The sequence below is a fragment of the Argopecten irradians genome, chromosome 14, assembly GCF_041381155.1.
Source record: "Argopecten irradians isolate NY chromosome 14, Ai_NY, whole genome shotgun sequence".
Lineage (NCBI taxonomy): Eukaryota > Metazoa > Mollusca > Bivalvia > Pectinida > Pectinidae > Argopecten > Argopecten irradians.
The window spans coordinates 4,081,503-4,103,224 of record NC_091147.1 but is presented as its reverse complement, the minus strand read 5'-3'; the positions used below and the strand labels follow the sequence as shown (position 1 = coordinate 4,103,224).

General features: G+C 36.7%; 1 protein-coding gene and 1 long non-coding RNA gene across 2 annotated transcripts in view; one reads left to right on the top strand and one right to left on the bottom strand.

Moving 5' to 3' along the window:
* LOC138306904 (uncharacterized) overlaps nt 1-7,419 on the top strand; it is a 60,795-nt gene extending 53,376 nt beyond the window's left edge. Inside the window, exon 3 of the long non-coding RNA XR_011205929.1 lies at nt 5,631-7,419. This is a non-coding gene — a long non-coding RNA (uncharacterized lncRNA). The remainder of the gene's footprint in view (nt 1-5,630) is intronic.
* The window catches only part of LOC138306903 (serine-rich adhesin for platelets-like), a 162,978-nt gene extending 149,954 nt beyond the window's left edge, over nt 1-13,024 (bottom strand). The window contains 1 exon segment of the mRNA XM_069247466.1: nt 9,445-13,024. Within this exon segment, the coding sequence (XP_069103567.1) occupies nt 9,445-13,009 (3,565 nt within the window). The 5' untranslated portion in view covers nt 13,010-13,024.
* Between the last annotated feature and the right edge of the window lie 8,698 nt (nt 13,025-21,722).

The following is a 21,722-nucleotide window of genomic DNA, read 5'->3' as shown; positions in this document are numbered from 1 at the left end:
GAAGTAAAATTAAAAGCTCTAATTTTTCAATGGTGGTAATGATGTAAATTAAGTAACTTTTGTAACTGAAGAAAAATACTAAATCGTCAGCTCCTGTTTTTTATAGTGGAAAAATACCATTCGTCGGCGATGACGAAACTTTAATATGGCATTAATATTATCACTATACAGTAACATACCGTAACATAGCTCAAAGGTATTTATCTTTGTGAAATTATATAAATCGACTGTTCTATCAACATACACAAACGTCTTTAACAACAATACACACAGCCATTGTGTACATAATCAAACATATTGTTTATCTTTGTGTATGATTCAAACGTTACGTGTTGATTTAACTCACTGTTTATTGTAAATATATCAATTTCCTTTCTGTGTGTATTGATGAATCATGTGTTGACTACACACTGTTACTATTGTTCTAGAATCCTTGTTTGTGTAACACCTGTTTGTAAAGTCTAAAGGTGATAAATAGTCTAGTGATTTGGTTTGAATATCCCGGGGCAGTATCGGAGTTATATAATATCATATTGTAGACAGCTAAATAGCTGTGATATAATTTCTATCATTATTATTTACCCTTCCAGACACAGATATAGATGTACGAATCAATTATGATAATTCGTCCGATTCTCCTTTCAAATAGTGTTGATTGTTGTTGTTTTAAATCCAGACATCCATATCATATTTCTGGTTCGTCTGTTATCGCGATAATTTGGCGGTCATTATAATTTCTATTAAGTCTCAGTAACAAAGAAAAAAAAGCAAACGAGTTAAAAATATAGTGTAGATATATAACAATTTCCCAATATCTCATCAACTATTGAAAAGGAGGCCCAACACGAACATACCACAGTCTCCCAAATTACAGACATGTATACAAACACATTCCACACAACCGTCTATTGGACGCAAATACTTTCGATATGAGTGAATACAATTGCGACGGTGCTAATTATAGCAGAATAAGATTTCTTATCTCAATAGGTAAATACATGTTTATAAAACTTAGATATATGTTTAAGGTCTACTGATTTTGACGGATTACTTTTCATTCATTAAACAATTATAAATGTTATTATGTAATAAAATCTAACGTTTGATTCAGTACATGGAACGCTATATGCTCCCTGCACCTCTGTGCATGACAGATTTGTTTTTTACATCATTAGGTATTCATCTTAACAGTTAGACGCGTGGTCATAAATCATTTTAAGTCCCCAGGCAATTAGTGTAAATACCTTTGTTTTAAATGTTAACAATGATGGCGACGATCTCCTATTAACTGTACTCTCAATATGTTGCAACAGAAAGCAGTTGTATTAAATGTCTTTAAATCTTATGAATCGTGTTCTAAGGACATGCAGACAAATTCCTGACAGCGATTTACTGCATTCATTGATATGTAATGATATCGATGATAAAACTTCCCCACACTTATAACTTATTGACTATTTACATAACACACGACTTTGGGCTGATAAAGTCTTTAGCATGAAAGGTCCTGAGTGTACCACACTCCCGACAATGTATCGATCCCTTGGTGAGTGTCTCTAACTCGATAACTTCAGAATTTACTGGACCAGTAGAGTTTACTATTCAAAATGTTCACGCCTGCTTGTCCGATAGATAAATTCTTTCCCTGTTTACATTTCTCTGAGTAAAACACGTCCATTACAAGTTTCAACTGGATCTTACTGTCAAAAAGTAGATATAAAGTGTATGTCGAAATATTTGTGCTCTTAAGTACAGATGGGCTAGTTCTTTCATGTAATGTTATATATGGCATAACCACGTGCTTCTAAAACTTGAGTATCACTTTGGTAAATGATTAAAAATTACAGCAAGTTTCACTTTAAGGGTTCGGATCCTGTAAGGATTTAGTACAGATGTATTTACAATCCTTACACACAAATGGTATACCCCAAACTTACTGTTTTACAATATGTCAGAACATTTCCACTGGTAGGAAACCAGAACATTTAAGGCTCGATAATCTATTGGCAGCTCTATACTTAGACCCAGACAAAAATACAGACTGCGCGTTACTTTATTTTCGTCTACACAGTTTCAAACATATCGATTCTGATCAATGATGTAGACTAAAGTTTTTCCTTCGTGAATATGCTTTCAGAATAGCGAATTCAATGTTGTTTAAGAACACAAAGTTCTGCAAGGTAAAATGATAAAGAATACTTCAAAACTCCTGATCCTTATTTGTAAACATTCAAAATGACGAGGTACAAACTGGTTGCGAACATTACTTTTAACATTGTTTTCTATGGAAAACGGAAATTTTAAGTAAACTTAAAACGAAAATAATTCTCAGAACATCGACCGAAAGATATATCTACCGTTTTTTGTTTTTTTTTTTTGTTGTTTTTTTTTTTGTTGTTGTTGTGTGTAAAAAGTCCATTATAATATGAATTGATACCAAGTTTTCTATGGAAAATGGATATTTTAAGTAAACTACAAACGAGAATAATTCTCAGAACATCGACCGAAAGATATATCTACCGGTATTTGTAAAATGTCCATTATAAAATAAATAGATACCAAAGCGCGGGACGTCAATATATTACATAAGTTTCACCAGGTAGAGAGATAAAATCACTGTGTATTGAAATCTTCACGATATCACCTATCGTACACCTGATATTATCGAGGGAGTTACATCAGTGTGTACGGGGATACTCTAAACATTCCTAGGGTAGCTAGGCGTAGTGACATGGCCGAGAAACAACTGTTCTCTATCACAAACAACATGGTTGTGGGGAAGCGTTTTCGAATTTTACATCTGTTAGGGAAATGTAAAGCACCATCGCTATTTCGTATGCGATTTAAAATCCCATCCATTCCCAGTCTTACCAATTCTATTTCGCATATTCTTGAGAATATGTCGGTCTGATAAGACATATTTCCTTGTGTGAGTTACCGAGTTTGTGAGTGACAGCTATATAATACAGATACTTATCTCAGGCAGACAGGTACTCCACTGGCTAGCGGCAATGGCCATGTTTGTCAATAAGAAATAGGAGTTACTTCAGATGACTTTAGGATCAAATTCGATCTTAATTTAAAATTTCTGACTTCCAAGTATGTTTGAATAGGATTACATTTGATAAATAATCTATTGAACATGTTTCAATAACTACATATTTCAAACATATTCAATTTCGGGATATAAGAGGTTTTAATAATGTATGGATACCTGCCTTAATGGAATACATGTCATAGATGGCGATATTGCCAGATTAAATAGAATACATATTGTAAAGCTTTAAAACCGAAAGTATTCCTGCTCGAACTTTTCACCCTCACACTCGATACAGTCCGGCGAATTAGAATTTGTTTGTGTACAGAAATACACCATAATATGAATATAAACAGACCTTCTATCGACCTTGCGCCTCTGTCGGTTACTACAGCACCAACGAAATGGCATATGTTATGGGACTTTGTCCTTTAATCATATAGTAGTTAGTGAGTCACTACCCCGTTCATGAGAGGAAACAGTCTATCTTATCTTCTGATTGTATCAGAATAGCTAATTCTTTATAGGTCATAAGGAAATAAAGATGGTACAGATAGGTAAGTATTATTTGATTTGGAAGTTTGTTTACTAGTTTGCCGATTGGTCTAACGTCCCATTAAGGTCATTTGAGGAAGGTCTCATCTCTCTATATGCGATGTCTTGAGTGTGAATGTGTATTATTGGGATATGTATGTATATCCGTGTTGTTTCTACTCCTGCTTCGCGCTCAGCATAAAGAGAGTAGGACGACTGGTTCGCCCGTTGTCAGTATAATGTGACCGGATGGGGTGTGTTGCTTGATGTTTTCGGCGGCATGCTTCAGTGATATAGCACTATAAAAAGGCAACAGTTCCACTATACAAGAAGACACAACATTAATATACCGCAGTCTCCCAAAACATGCACCTCGCACAACATACATGCAACACACAGCATACATGGAAGGTCATCCTTACATGACCCTGGCTGTTAATAAGACGTTAATTAATCACAAAAATAAATCCTTTTGTAATTGAGGAAACCGGGAAATGATCGTCTTAAGAAATTTTATAAATAGTACATAACACGGAAAGTCGTCAGTTTTAAAACATTGTTATTAGAGTTAAATATATAAAAACTTAAGACTCATCCAAATAAGCTTCAGTTGAAATAAAAGCCAATATCTAGTTTAGTCTTAAAAAGTAATTTGGGGGCGAATGTGATACAATTGAACACGTCGTTTCAACTTAAACAAGAAATTCATCCAAAGAGAAAAAAAATAAAATGACAGTAACTGTGAATAATTTGAGGTCCCACACAAAGAAGACACCATTAGGTGCCAGCGATGAAAGTAGAAGATTGGGTGATCTGTAAATAATTCAACTGGTTCCAGCCGATACAACTCTTGTTACATAATACCAGCACCCGGCTTTGTGTTTATTCAAAGTAGGGTTTTGTTCCCATATTGATTTTTGCTGTGGGAGTGCATTTTGTTCAATGGACGATGCCTCTCCAGACGTCTCATGAAATTTGATATTGACTGGCTAAACCACTTCACTGAGTGTGTACCGAGGAAGGGTATCATTACAACAATCATTCCAGTCCCCAGCCTGCACTACTTAATTCGGCGTGGATGAAAACACAATGTTAGCTGTATAATTCATTTAACTACTGCATGTAATTTTATTGGTTTATACCAATTACCAGTTATAGGAACATGCACTGGGTCAGTTTGTATTACCTCGTCATCACCATCACATTATAGGTCTTGTAGGAACTTTGGGAGATTATTCCAAATCCAATCTTTTTGTATTCCATTTCAGAAACTATTATCATTACATCCATTTTTGAGATAAGACGATTTACACCCGAGTTCAACAGCAGCAGCAACAACTTCTTGTATAATTTTGTCAATTAGCCATTTCTTATATTGGTTCCTTACCATTTGAATTCCACCCTAACAAATGTTCAGTTGTAAATGATATTTCAATAATTTTATGACCATCATTCGGTAAGTTGTTCATCCCGCCATACCCTTCCTAGAATGTTTGTAGTTTTCATAATTGATCGCTTTATGTTTACATTATATTGATGATTGAATTCAAATACCTATGTAACTTTGTTCCCGGGTATAAAACCGTGTTATTACAGCCAAAAGTCACGTACCCCTATAACCCCAATAGCTCGGGGCAAGGTGGCTCTCCTATCAGCTGTGCTCACTGACCAGTTCCCCAATACCCCAGATTTAGTTACAAAGTCTTGGCTCGTTGGTTTTGCGGCTGACAGCTTGCAGATAGTATCTGTCAATTTTATTTCGGTGGTTATTTGGATGGTTGAGTTTGTTTGATAGACTGTCGAATAAACCGTATTTTAAGGAGACTGAGAATAGACAAATGAAGTACCCAATCTAGTCAATCACAACAAGCCAAGTACTCATTATTCCTACAAACTAATGTAATTTCTCTATTTAAATGCATTTCTTTACATTTTAACTATAGTTAAGTTTGGCAATTGTAAAAGGAAGATCTAATCACTGACGATATATGACGAGGCAATTATTGAATAGAAAATTAGTTTAGTATTCTTAATTGGTTTGTGTGTTCTATCTCCGTAGTAAAGTGAAGAGGGTACTTCACGGGAAGGATAGCTGAGGCAGGGGTACAAATGGACCGTGATGGTAACTCAGAGACAGCTGTAACTCTGTTAGGTCGCTGCCATCTTGTCAAAGTATCTAATAACAGAACTTGTTACTTTGCAACATACAATTACAGCTGTACACAAGCTTAAATAACGACTTGAAATTCAAATTCATAATCTAATTTATTTATTATTCAAAGCAAACCGTCAAGGTTTCAAGAAGAGCAAAGAATGAAATTGAAAAGCTTTAAGAAAGGATGAAGTCTCGTTGAGACAACTGTAAATGAAGCATCCATGACCTTTTGGGAAAACAAGTTTTCTTGATTCAAATAATAATTTAGAGGCAAAGGGTTTTAATGTGAGTAGGAAACTTTATTTCTGACAATATTCAACGTCGTCGTTAAAATGATAAACAATAGTTATCTGTTAACCGTGATACCAGAACTATTGACATCTACCGATTATATATTGCATTTAAACATAATTCAACAAGAGAAATACACAACTTTATCAGATAATTAAGTTTAAATATCAACAAGCGTTCGTGAGATTCTGATTGCTGCTTGTCCGATAATAACATCATTGATCAATGATACCAGAATGTCAAGACGAAGAGATATATTTAAAGCAGACTTTCGGGTAACACCTGTAAGTTGTCTGACGATAGCATCGTAACTTAAAAGGAGGAAAAGTAAACAAAAATACGGCAGCAATCATGCAGAATGACAGTAACTGAATCAGCACCCGAGGGTGTTTAGGAAGACAAGGTATCATGGAACCAGGGAGGGTACCTCGTAGTTCATCATAACAGTAACAAGCTTACTGTCTTAGGCCTAAAGTTATTATTTATTATTTCTGTATTTTCTTTAATCTAATAAAAACCACGAGAAATCAATTTCGTCATGTACGTGAGTAAACATCTTTAAAAAGTGATATTACATAATTACAGTGTTCTGCTGGGAGATAAGACAATGTTGACTTTGGCAGGATATGTTGGCGAGGAGAGTGTGTGTAATACAGGGGAATGTACGCTGTTTGGTGCCGTTACGTACACAGTAATGATGCAGAACTGCACTACGTTATCGGCGTAATAAAGAGCCTGGTTAATATGTTCAGTGTACTGTCAGCTTAATATCAGCAAAGATGGGTAAAGCATGTTTATTTTCTACAACTTAACGATAAGTTTAATATAGGGATTGACCAGTGTTTTTACTGCGTTAAATGTGGTATGAACGCAGTTGTATACATTACATGCGTTAGTTTGAGCAGTAGATGATTTTGTTAGACATTTCAATGACGGTTAACTAACCATTCTTATTGTAACAGATTACTTCGTTCTTAACCAATCAATGCTATTAAGATATTAACTAGTACATCTTATCGGAGAGCCTGGAACATGTGATGGGAACTGTACACATTATATACTTCTACACACAATCTGATGACGTTATTTATCTACTTAAGTAATTATAATCTATCTGCCTTGAGTAAATTTGTACTCAGCCTTTTTTGTCGTTTTATAATTAGATAAGATAATTCAGATGGTTTTTTTTATTTATAGTGCTGTTTCAATGTTGATTTAACTGTACTTTAACTTTGTCGGATAAGTGTAATATATGATACAGGATGCGTTTTAAAATAATTTTATTCTTTATGATTATAATACATTCGATTGTATTTAATGGAAAATAAAATGAAATTTTCACATGGCAAAAACTCAAACCATTTATTCGGCTTGAATGTAATTATGGTTTTAATGTAATCTTTGCACTTCCTGATGAAAAGATCGTAGAATGAACTATCTTTGTCTCAATATTGAATTATTTACCAAACAGTGATTTGAAACAAAATCTAAAACGTAGTATCTAAATGTATTATATTATACTTATATATTGAATTAGTTATTAGACTTGATATAAAGTACAAAACGTAGTATTTAAATCTATCATACTCATAACTATAAATTGAATTACTTAGACTTGATATAAAGTACAAAGCGTTTGAGATATATTCATTGAGTGTATTATAATTATAGCACATATATCGAGACAAAGCAGGGGGTGACAATGTCAGAGGACGAGCCATTGTGTTTAAATTACTACTAATTAATCATTAATTCATTGAGTGGCTGATAATAGGTATTTATACATTATACCAGTAACTTACAGAGCCGTCCTCCGAGGTGGTATATACTGTAGTAATGGGGCTCAGACTTAATGTAAACACCCTTTACTGGAGCTAATGAGTGATCTTTAACCTGCGATTTATATGTGATTAATGAGGAGACGTTACTATAACAGGACCAAGGTGGTAAAATATACAGCTTATACTTCTAATAGAACAGCGATAGTATAACGTACTCTTGTGAGTGTTCATTTCACATAACATAATTAAACACAAATTCTTATTCGATATTATCAATATTTGTTCAGCACATTCTGAATGGAAAAACTAGGAAAAATGGTCTGATTGCTAAAGAAGCAAGTTGATTGTAATCATTTATTTGTTAAATGTGAGCTATGATAAGTATTATCATCAGTCCTATACATGGTCAGTTGAAACACCAATGAGGATGGACGTACTGAGAAGCTCATTGAACCAGATGATATATAATGTATCCTACCCCTAAACAAACAAAATGTGATTTATATATTCAATATGACAAGGCATTGAACAAGTGATGCGATTATAAATTGTATTGTTACACTTATTTCTGACTCTCTAGGAATACTAGTAGTATCTAACTAAGTTATATGGGGACCTCTCTACCTATCACTAATACATGATTGGTTTAACTTAAACCCCGATTTTAAGATAACTAAGAATACTTCCTTATCTAGGTATAGTGTTGTTGGGATAACAACGATGACAAGGAACATTTACAGACTATTACCGAAAGTATAAGGTGTTGTGGTTATCTGTTATAAGCGGTTTATGAGGAAAATATTCATCATTCATCCCTTCAACTAACGAGTATTTTCATGAAAATTTGATGCGATATGCGAAATATTACCTTCGTCTCAACAGCAAATTATCAGATGTATGTGCATGTCGGAATTTACGATAAGCCATAGCAAAGGAACAATTAATATACACTATATTTCACCCTCGGATATTAATGTCGACAGTCCCATACCCTCTCCAATTATAACTGAAGAGAATCAATTAACATCACATAATAGGTAAAGCTTTTAATTTTAACGGGTAAGTATACATAATGTACCAATCCCCTCAAACACACCAGACTGAAGAATCGTTATTAATATTACAGAGATGATATTTCCCTGTATCAGTCATAGCAGAAGGATGGCCCACCCCTCCTGTATTATGAGGATATATATATAATGTTTCCCTGCCTTATCCTAATCAATTAGAACTGGTACGTTCTACTCTTATTTATAATAATTATATATATTAATATAGACATGTAATGTCATATCCTGATAAGACAGAGGTTGTACTACACCTTCTGATTTATAATAATTATATATAATAACAATAAATAGGATATGTAATGTTTCTTGTCATACCGGGTATAAAAACAGATTAGAGGTTGTGCTACCCCCTCCCAATATCAGAGATACATTGTTTTCCTGTCTTAAAGCCATACAATAATAAGCTAATATACTTTCGCTACCATTCCGATATTTGATGAGTAATTAGCTCAGTCATATGATGGTTCATTATACAGTAGATGTTGCGTTACCAGCCACTAAGAAAACACGAGTAACATTTCCTGCTCCCTATACCAACACAAAGTGAGTGTGACACCTATAGGATGTAATGCCTACCTTGTTGTGGGGGGTGGTGTACGGCCGTACCCACATCTGTCTCCAGTTCCCGGTTGTTATCGATACCAGATGATATTGCTTCACCAGGTCTAACAAGATCATCCGGGCTAATTATATCGTCGCAGGTTGTTTGGTTCCTAACACTATCACTGTTAGTTATATCCCACGTTTGTTTCTCACTGGTCAACACACACTTACTCTTATCTTGAAAGTGAAACCTCTTTCCTAAAGCACTCGTATTACTTTTCTTTCCTTCGTCCACTAAATTATATAATTTTGTGGACGATGGCACTACATTTGGGACTACAGTAGGTGTTTGTAATCCCGTGTATTTTGTATCCTGTAAGTCAGGAGATGAAGCATCAGTACTGCCTGTATTGTCCCCGGTAACTGACGTATTGTGTCCAGCCACAGGCGTAACTTCCTTTGTAGTCCGGATATGTCCGGGGACACCTATATCAACCCTGCTTCGTCGTGTAAATACAGAAGTTCTATTTTCACCAATATTTCCGGAGAAGCCTGTATTTTCCTGCTCTAACACTAAACGGCCGACTCCGGTGTCCTCTCGCGTTACACTCGACAATACACCTTTTAACTCCCCGCACAATACCGAGCCATTATTTTCAATCAGACGGAAATGATCACTGCTATTAGAACCTGTCGTAACGGTACACGCTTCATTAGCGCGGGCCGAAGACCGCGTGGTTAGACCTACACTAGGACTATACTGCACACAGACTGCACTCGCGGCCTGATGGTCGGCCCCATACTGGTCGTCTGATGTGGACCTACCTGTCCCCGTCCGTTTATCTGTATTACCTGTGTCTATACGAGACCTATCAGTCGAGTCGTGCTGTACAGGTAACACATGACGGGGCAGTTTCGAACTGTTTTTACCTGTACCAGTTGATTTAGTCCTTGTTATCACTTCCTGTTCTCGTTGTGAGTCTACCCCTTCAGTATAATCCTCCTTTTTATTACACCCTCCCACTCCATTCATTACTTTGTCATCAGACGTCTGTATGACGGTCGCACAGGTGTCACCGGCTGTTCCGTCTGTAGTATTTCTGTGGTAACTCTGAATTAATCTCCTTGGAAGACTTCCATGTCTGTTATGATATCGAACATTTCCTGTTTTTTGTGGAGTATCTTCAGACAGTAACTGGTGACATGATGACGACCTTACCGCCACACACTTTCCTAAGTTCTCCTCGCATGTTGCACTTTTAATTAGTCCTTTCTGGGAGTCGCCGACTGTTGACAGCATACTCGAGTTTTCGTCCGTATAAAGGTCTGGGAAACTGAAAGTACGCCAAGGTATCAAAGATGGCGACCTCTCCTCAACATTCTCCTCGTAAAATCTTTTAAGTGCACCTCTAGACTGTGGCAGATCGTTAATTAGTGATGATATAGATCGTCTTTGGTAGGGTACATCTGCTTTAGCGCTCTCGCGAGCGTCCGTAGTTTTACACTGGCTTTCAGTTACACTTAATTTATTTAAATTGGCTGAAGATTCCACAGAACCCCCGTGCTGGGTTTCTATTACCAGCTTTGTTGTATTAACATCTTTTTCTATATCTATACGGCCGCTGAATGGACTGTCCGTAGCGGAATGATAGTTTGTATCAACTTCATCGCTATCTTGGCGATGTTTTGCTGGGGCCGACATGTTTTCATTCCTGGGTTTATCACTGTCATTATGATACGTCACAGTTTCGATGCCACAATAACTACCGTGCACATCTGTTCCGTTTTCTCTGCCTGTTTCCTCTGCATGTTTTGAGATTCCGTCTGTTGTGCAACCCTTACTACCTGTGTTTGTATTCACAGAGCCGTCTGTTTTATTATAGTGGAATTTCTCTGCTCCAGACACTTCATCACTACAACTTTCTGACAACGTTGACGTGCATGAGGTACGTCTGAAAGTTGTCGGTGTGGGTATCTTAGACAACTCATGACGTAATTTCCGGGTATCAACAGAATTTGACAAATCCACTGTTGTTAAAACACTACCCGATTGATCTGACGTTTCATTGTTGATGTTTAAAACACTTTTCCTATTGTTTCGTCCAGGATTACTTCTGTTTGACGTGGAAACACCTTTATGGTTCAATGACGTCCCGGTAAATACAGGACACGAAAGACGACGTACATTTCCAGTATTAATCGTAGAATGCTTGTGGTTGTCTAGACTACGATAGTTAACCTGACTACTATCAGACTGACCAGGTATCTCCATGTGGTCAGTTATCATCTGCCCCTCTCCCCGGGTGCACACTTTCACTCTCCTCGATAACACTGCACCGCGAGCGGCCGGGCTGGATTGCAGTAACCCCTGCTTATTTGTATCATTTCGATCACAATCGCTCGTGCCATTCGCGCGCTGTGTTGATGAACGTGCACGAGGAATGAGTGATCGTCTGCGCCGTAGTCCCGTTCCAGTGGTCGAATCAATGTCTTTCCAATTAGACTTGGATTTAGAAACCTGTATAGTTCCTTCTGACAACCTCCTCAATGTGTTATCTGCAGAATTACTGGCATTTCTCCATGTCTCTTCCTTCAAGTCAAAGCCCTTTACCCTTTCCGTGTTTTTATCTTTGTATTTTACTTTCGTCCTGTGTTTGTATAAACTGTTTTTAGCACTTTCATGAACGTCACTGTCAAATTTGTCACCGTTATCTTTCCTTGTTGCCATCATCTTTGGTCCTTTCCATTCCTGTTTGATAACATTTGACCCCGTGGTACCACCTGTAGGATACATGTCATCTCTCACGATCTTTGTAGAATCTTTGAGGACCCCGACATGTTTAGTGGATACAAATGTACGTCTGCTAAAATGTGGAGTGACGTCACGATTGGAATGCCTTCCATCTGACGTCACGGGCGACGTGTCTGACTTATATAACACTTTAGAACCACGTCTGATGGAACCTGTTCCGGAAGATGACGATACATTGATGTTGGTTTGTGTCTTCTGCATGCTAACAAACTTTTTGTTATTTTCATCATTTTTGGTTTGGTCATTTTTTTCAGTAGATCGTTTGATGTTACATGTTTGCTTCCCAGACCTGGCTGAGACATCACATGCCTTTTGCGCAACCAGAAGTTTTCCAAAGTTTTGATTTTTCAGTGTCGCTTTATAGAATCTATCACTGATTGATACCTTGTGATTTTCAGTGAGTGTTGTAACACCTTGTTTCACAGACGCATAACGTCCACTAGAAATATTTGAACAACTCTTGTATGTTAGTTTACCGAGGCGTTTCTGCTGATCATAGAGTTTTGATTTGCCTTTTGTAGTGGTGTCCGGGTCGATAATGTCCGATTTGTTTTCTTCTGTATCGGAAATTACACCAAAGCTCTTTCGGATTGCAGTATGACTTTTTAGTTCACGTTTCACGCCAGAAACTGTATGTTTGGAGCCTGGTCTCTCCGGCAAAGTCTTCAGACCGTGTTTTGTCTGAATTTCAATGGCTAATAGTCTGTTGGATCGATCTCTTAAGGCGCGTGGATTGGCGCTTAGTTTGGTGGTAGTACGTCCATATCGCTGGTTACATATCTCCATGGTGACGTCACTTGTCATGGCTGTAACAGTCACCCAGGGGTCTAACAATTACATCACAAATCTGAAAATAAATAACAAACAATTAGCGAGGTTCTAAACTTAAACTATTAATAGGCATTTATAAAGTAGTCTCTTGATATGGTTCATTAGTGATGTTTTATTTCCAAATATAATCCATATGCCTTTTAATTTGTTGTACTGATTCTGCATACTTACTTCATCAATAAGAGTCTTAATAGCCTGGGTTAGTTGTATATATTAGCTATATTTCGTTTGGGGCAAAAATCCTGTGTTTAGAGATAATTTACTTTTACACTAAAGTATTCTACGGATTGTTCTAAATTCTTTATAGATGTGCTATTGTGTATTGTAAACATTTAGTTCAATAATTATAATGGTACTAAATTTAACATGTATAGTCCAATGTGTATTATTATTGTTCACATAGCGCGGTTTACTCGTTTAAAAAGATATACTCAATATTGCGATACAAATATCATATGTTCTATATAAGTAAATTACAAAACATTTAACTGTTTAATAAAACTATTTTATTCAACAGCGATTTGATGTTTAATAGTATCGATTTGTAATATGTACCAATTTAATCACGTTACGCATGGTCTTTGTAGAATCGTCAGCTTCTATTACAGTGTATATTGATGGGTGTATAAGCCACCTTTACAATATACCAAGTCTGGGAGGACTTTGTGATCAAAAATGAATACCTGATGGCCACTTTCATCGAGGTACACTGAATACGTCGGGTTACGCTTGTTATATGTGAGAAGCGAGTTTTATATAAAAAATGAAAATTCATATTGAATGATTACACCAGGAGAGTTAACTTGAATACGTTCATTTTGACACGATGTAATAATCCTAGTTTAGTTTTAATCCGATTGTCTTTAAATCAAATATCACAAACTATTACAATAACGTAGAAAGGGAATCTAAATTTTCTTATGGTTTTTAAGTGATGGCGCAGCCATTTATACGAGAAGCGGTTCTAGGGGAAGTATACTAATTCGTTTACCGCCTTATCAGCTATATTTCTTACGTAACAATTTATTGCATGGGCTTTGAAACAGCCACATTTCGTATATCAAAAAATGTCAAATATAAAGTCAAGTCATCAACATGCCGAGAGTCTTGCTAGTTGAGTTTTGAGAATTATTGAAACCATAAAGCATTTTAGTTTGAAATTAAATTCAGGGCTGACGCCTTGCAGTCTACACGGCGAGGAACAATATATGTGAAGAACAGTAAGTGTTGTTTCCTATCAAGCAGCATCTGAAGCAACTTCCTACGTTTTAAATCTTCCTCATCACATTTCCACATTAAATGTTTTATTTTGTTTCGCTGCATTAGTCATCCATACATTGTGTTTTGAAGGTCGATACCGACTTTCTGGGTCTGTTTTAAATCCATCAACCCCCTTCCACCAAACCGTCCAATCATTGTTCGCGCCTCTCGTGTCCTCTCCCTCCCACCATCAACCTCCCTCCCACCGGTTCAGTGTCCCTATAAGGAAGTTGAGGCGGGTACACTGGAATCACCCTATCTGGAAGTTTGTCTTCTGTACGTATGTCTCTAGGTCACAAACCCTGCTCGGACAGCCCCTCTTAAACATATAATATTTTATGTCACAAACCTTGCTCGGACAACACCTCTTAAACATATGAACATATTTTATGTCACAAACCTTGCTCGGACAAACCTTCCTCGGACAACCCCTCTTAAACATATGAACATATTTTATGTCACAAACCTTCCTCGGACAACCCCTCTTAAACATATGAACATATTTTATGTCACAAACCCAACTTGCTCGGACAACCCCTCTTAAACATATAAATATTTTATGTCACAAACCTTCTCGACCCTCTAAACATATGAACATATTTATGTCACAAACCTTGCTCGGACAGCCCCTCTAAACATATAATTTATGTCACAAACCTTGCTCGGACAGCCCCTCTTAAACATATGAACATATTTTATGTCACAAACCTTCCTCGGACAACCCCTCTTAAACATATGAACATATTTTATGTCACAAACCTTGCTCGGACAACCCCTCTTAAACATATGAACATATTTTATGTCACAAACCTTCCTCGGACAACCCCTCTTAAACATATGAACATATTTTATGTCACAAACCTTCCTCGGACAACCCCTCTTAAACATATGAACATATTTTATGTCACAAACCTTCCTCGGACAACCCCTCTTAAACATATGAACATATTTTATGTCACTACATAGGATTTATAGGAGTGATGTTAAGATGTGCAAAAAGATTGTTATCAAGGTGACCAGGTAAAATGGCAATAACTCAATAGTACTTTGATCATTTTCGATAAAACTTTGTCTATTGGCGTACCTTTTACAAAAAAGATATCAAATTTTATTTTGTTGCTAGGGTTACCAAAATATAAAACGATGAACATGGAGAAAATGGGCGCATGGGTGACTTTCTGGAGTATGTTGTTGCTTTTGAAGGTTGGCAAATATTGTTAATCAACTTCCTGTCACCTGCGATTAATCGCATAATTCGGGGATAAAGGGACAGTACAAATGGATCCTAAATCACACAATTTAGTCACTAGGCATAAGTCGCGCGAAAATAGCATTGTTTACACGGGAATAAAAGGACAAACGTCACTTAGTTGTCATGACTGTAAGTGGTAGCAAGGACATTGAGCCATTGAATTAGTTCTATGTTTCATCTACTGTTGTTTCCCTTCCTCTGACATCTTCATTGCATCTGTTGACCTACCGCTCTACTTTGTCATTGTAACTATTTGTCCCTCTACCTATAGCTTACTCCTGTGGTACCTACTCTCAGTTTTTGCAGTTCTTAAAAACGGTAATATTCACTCCTTTTGCAGATTAGTGAAATAAACCCTTCAACTCGTCTCTCTCTCTCTCTCCCTCCCTGTCTTCACTGAACATTTCCAAATGGTACTAGTAATCTACAATGGACAATTTTCTTTCAAGCCCTCCTCAAAGTCGCCACGAATCCAGTCTTAAGCTCTCTCTCTCCTTTCGTAACTCCGTAATAGCATCGAATTCACTACCTATCCCTCTCGTTCTCCATCCTTCTATCTCTCGTCCCTAAACCCTTCTCATATAATCTGGAATCCACCATTCTCTATTGAGCCCTTCCTTAAAGTCTCTACGAATCCAGCTCTAGCTTTCTTTCTCCGTTATAACACCGAATTAACTCTCTCCCCTCTCCACCAACACAATGCCCATGTGGGTTTGGTTTATCCGGCAGAGATACGATCAATAGTGGCATTATGTAATAAGACTCTGTAAAAAAAATGGAGACAATTAATCCTGATAAATTACCCCCTTTCCCGCACGTGTCGTCCGTGGAGACTGGGACTAAACGTCGTTCTATTATATAGAGGACGGTTTCATTTCTGACAAATTAAACGCCAGCTTCAATCGTTATTTTAGGACGGTTTCATTTCTGACAAATTAAACGCCAGCTTCAATCGTTATTTGAGTGATGCCATGAGCTAGATGTAGGGGTGTTGTTTATATTGATAGTTCGGAAGCGTTACACAGCTAAGTGAGAAGCTGGAGATACATAGGTCAGTCTAATACGGTCCGGTGCGGTCCGATTCGGCGTACCGGTTAAAAACAATATGAGGTTTTCTATCTTACCCTAGGATAATGCTAAACTACATAAGATCTATGCACGCGAGATACATTGTGCTTAGACAGTAAGAGAAAAAATCATTCACCTTCTTAAGGTTGAGACAGAAGATCTCAACTCTCGGGATAAATCTCGTATTTGATAACTTAGGAATCTTACCCTTCGGGTTACGATTCTCCTGTCCCACCCCACAGGGTTTGAAATATTTCTTTAGTTTCTTGATCCGTTTACAATCATATTTTGGAAGGGTTGAAAATCTGAGAAATCAATGTGAAGCTTGAAATACATAGAAACCAGTTCCTCATTCCTCAGGAATTAACATCTCTTCCACATATCTCTCATACAACATCCGTCATTTCAACAGTAGCTAACCATCAATGATATGAGTCGTGACTGTCATTTTTGAATAGGAATTATGTTATATCAAAATTATATTACGGATTTTCCCTTCTCCAAGGTACATTTTATGGTGTTATCAATATCATCCTAATTGAAGTTCCTTCTTAAATCACCGATGTTGGAATTGTTCGTTATATTTAACAACAGATTATTGCGGTATGATTGTTTACTACAGAGTTAATAAACATCTAATGTAATATTAAACAATATTATATCCCTCTCTGCTCAAATGCTTCATATGACTTATTTTTCCAATATCGACTTCTGACCATACACACAACACACTTAAGCCATACCTTCCAGGTTGGTTGTCTGGTCAGTGCGATTATTTGCAGAATGTGCCAAAACCAGTGTACCCTTGATAAATATCAGTAAACCAAAATCAACTCCAGCATAGCAGCATACTTATATTGTCCTACTCCTTAAATTTAAATAAAAATATCCCATATTTAGCCATTTTTGAGATATTTGATTCTTTGTACAACAAGTTCTACAAGTATTTTTTGTAAATATTGTACATGTTATATGGTTGCTCTTTCTCAAACAGATAAAAAACGGATGTGCTGGAGTTTTGTCCCATTACACATTCGTTATATTTTCAGCATTTGTTTTTATTGAGGAACTTGATACTTAAACACATAGATTAAACAATAAATTCTTTAAAATCGCAATAACTCTTTGGTGAGTGTTGAAAAGAAATCAAAACCTCACAAGAGATGACTTGCAATACAAATAATAATTCTTGTCTTTTATTTTTCACAATATTAAAATGGATCATCAGAATAATTCGAGAGCTTATTTCATTAAATCTTGGATGATATCCAATATTTGTGTTTCTGGGAACACAGCATTTATAACGTATATCATGTATATGTATTACCTGTGTAGCAGTTAGGAGACCCTTTCTATTATAAAAGATATTCATGTAAGGCCGGACTCTCATGTATGTGATGTGCTGTGTGTAGCATGTGTGTAAGTGCGCGCGTGGTGCATGTTTTGGAGGACTGCGGTATGTCCTGGTTGTATCTTCTGGTATAATGGAATTGTTGCCCTTTTTATAGTGCTATATCACTGAAGCATACGGCCGAAGACAACAGGCAACAAACATGTTTTAATGACATTTTAAAACAGCTTTATCAAAGTTCAAGAAAATGGAACCACAGGAAGAACGGTGAAAAGGCGACATCGGAAGGCGAAGAACGAAAAGGGAAGGATCATTGTCACTGTAAATCATCAGAAGCTATAAGCTATATGTATTCTTGTAATTGGTTATATATACGAAAGCTGTGACATAATCTAGTTAAGAAGTGAAATAATTATGATAAATCTTAAAAGAATTTTTGGCCGCCGGCAGAGCATAAATGATATTCATCATTTGAACAATATTTAATGTTTTATGTTTCTAATGAACCTAAAAATACATATGAAATAATTCATTTTGATTCTGGTGCAATCAGTATATCTTCCCATATAGGGCATGGTGCAATGGAGTTGTTTCCGGACACAATTAATTATTTTTAATATTTGCATCTTGAATTAAAATAAGAAGCTCAATCTTTTCAATGTTGGTAATGGTGTTAAAGAAAGAAACTTTTTAACTCGTCTGCTCATGTTTTAAAAGAAGAAAAAAATACCATTCGTCAGCGATGTAGCATCTTTATAGTTAATTCTAGCCTTTGAACTTAAAAAAATAACTACCTCGAGTTGTAGTACATTGTACAACAACACAAGGTAGAACGTGTATCTACCTAATTCCTTATATTCAGTGAAAAAGTCATTAAACAACGCAACTATGGAATTCGACTTAATTGAAACGTGATTGATGACGTCACATACGAACATTGATATTTGTTTATCATTTTATCAAATAACTATTTTGTATAAAAGCAGTTTATTTGCGAGTATTTGTTCGTCTAAGCTGTAAGATTTAGATAAACTCCACGTGAACCACAATGGAACATTAAGATCGATTACCATCATCAGGATCCAACTCAATCACGGATGAAATTCGCAGATGTCGTTAAAGCGAGACAGGTTATATTAATAATGATGTATTGTAGATAATTAATCACCATAGTAACACAAATAATTAAATGTAACCGACACTCATATTTACCAATAACAACTCCAGTTACAGCTTACATGTCATTGGGTACAAGTACTCAGACATAGAGTTTTGGTAGACTCCACAGAGTTATCTCCCTTTGTTATAAGTATATGTACGTGTGTTTCTACACACACCTAAGTATATGTACGTGTGTCTACACACACCTAAGTATATGTACGTGTGTCTACACACACCTAAGTATATCATTGAGGATTGTGCCCTTAAACAATTTACACTAACAATCACAAATGGAAGACAAAGAAATCGTTATCCTGGTATAAAATCCATAATACGCAATAACATTTGTTAATTTAAAGAGTTTACTTCCACAACACATTCACGTCCATGTAAAGTTACTTACTTGACAACATTACGTTAAAAACACAAGTCAATTAGCATATTTTAACACTTCATTATTTCTACACATTTGCACATCAAATCATTCTCTGTCGGATATTTTACCTACTACACTACCGAATGATAAAAAAGGCGACTTTATCTTTTAAACCATTAAAGTGAATAGTCGGGCAAAGAAAACCAGTCTAAATGCGTTCATTGGCCTTCCAAAAGTTCTCACTTATTAATACGACGGTCAAGTTCTGCTTAGTTTCCCAGTTCTGACCATTAAAGTAAAGAAAAGTTGAAAGCATTGAAAGCGAGGCTGCGTGGAAATGTAACCACGGACATAGTGAGCCGGGAGGACGTTTTAGGATTCCTATACTTTAAATTAATTTCTTCGCACGCAGACAGATTTTGACGAGAGATTTTATTTTTTCCATTTCATAAGAAATTATACTGGATACATTCACACCATTTTTACCGACTTTAGCCATCCTTGCCCGACTGTTCACTTTAAACTATCTTCCTATGGCATCCATGGTCTATATAGATGCCAGAGCTTTGCAGACAATCTTCATAATACGGCGTTGAAATTCGAAATTAGAAAAACAAAGACTCATTACCCGGATATTAAAAGCGTCAACGTTAAAAAAAGAGATGACGTTTGAATAAGCTAATTTCTGTATCTGATCGTGAAATCGGAAATCGCCATGTTAAAACAGCAATATATTGTAATTAATGACTTACATTGTTTAGTTATAGAACAAAATAGTACAGGACGAACAACTGGTAATTCTCATTGCTGACTTCAAATGGTGTAATGGGTTCCTATGAAATTGGACACGATTCTTGATGAAAAACACATATAAATACAGTCGATAAATCATTGTGTAAATCTTGGACTTATGACGTGATGCCATCAAGATATTCGAAAGGCACAGACGAGAATGATTTATGAGTGTGGGGTAAAAGGAAAAAGCACGAAAGTGGGTTGACGATTGAGTTTTTAAAAAAATAGTTCAACACAAGTCTCACAATATCTCCCAACACTGTCGTAGGATGGCCGCACAATAAAACAAACAAGAACTTTTTGAAACTACAATTGTAATCTAAGTTGTGTCACCTAGTTATAGTGGGTCGGACTCGACTTTTTGCAGTGTCATCTTTTTTTGTTTGTTTGATTCAATAACGTCCTATTAACAGCTATGGTCATGTAAGGACGGCCTCCCGTATATGTGGTGTGTTGCGTGTATGTTGTGCAAGGTAAGTGTTTTGGGACACTGCGATATATACATGTTGTGTCTTCTTGTATAGTGGAACTGTTGCCTTTTTACAGTGCTATATCACTGAAGCATGCCGCCGAATACACCCAGCAACACACCCAAAACGGTCACATTATACTGACCACGGGCGAACCAGTCGTCCCACTCCCTGTATGCTGAGCGCTAAGCAGGAGCAGAAACTACCACTTTTATAGACTTTGGTGTGTCTCGGACAGAACCCAGAGCCTTCCTCACAGAGGCCAACGCTCAACTCAAGGCCAAATGTCAGGCGGTGCCAAGGGAGGTTATCACTTTGACGCACGCCGCCAAAGATACCACATATCACCAGTATTATATACTTGTGTTTTAAGGTGTATCTCGATCAAGGGGCAGAACCTAACCATTCATCACGGAGACGGCCATTCAACTCATGGGTGCCAAGGGGAACGTAAGGAAGACAATAGTAGACTTCAAATATAGTCGCCTTAACCAGCAGGCAAGCGGGACAGCAGGTACAACGGGTTATTTACTCAGAGCAGCAGAGAATCAATTAACCACAAGCTGACAGCAAATTTTCTAAAAAAATTAAACTGTCTTTTAACAAATGCATGCAGGTACAATGTTATAGTTAGTTTATACGTTTGATTAAATTTACGTCCTATTAACAGCCAGGGTTATGTAAGGACGGCCTTCCATGTATGCAGTGTGTAGCGTGTGTAAAGTGTAGGTGTGTGTTTTAGGTTACTGCAGTATATTCGTGTTGTGTCGTCTAGTATAGTGGAACTCTTACTCTTATTATAGTGCTATATCACTGAAGCATGCCACCGAAGACACCAAGCAACACATCCTACCCGGTAACTTTATACTGACAACGGACAAATCATTCGTCCTATTCCCTGCATGCTGAGCGCTAAGTAGGAGACCTATCTGCAC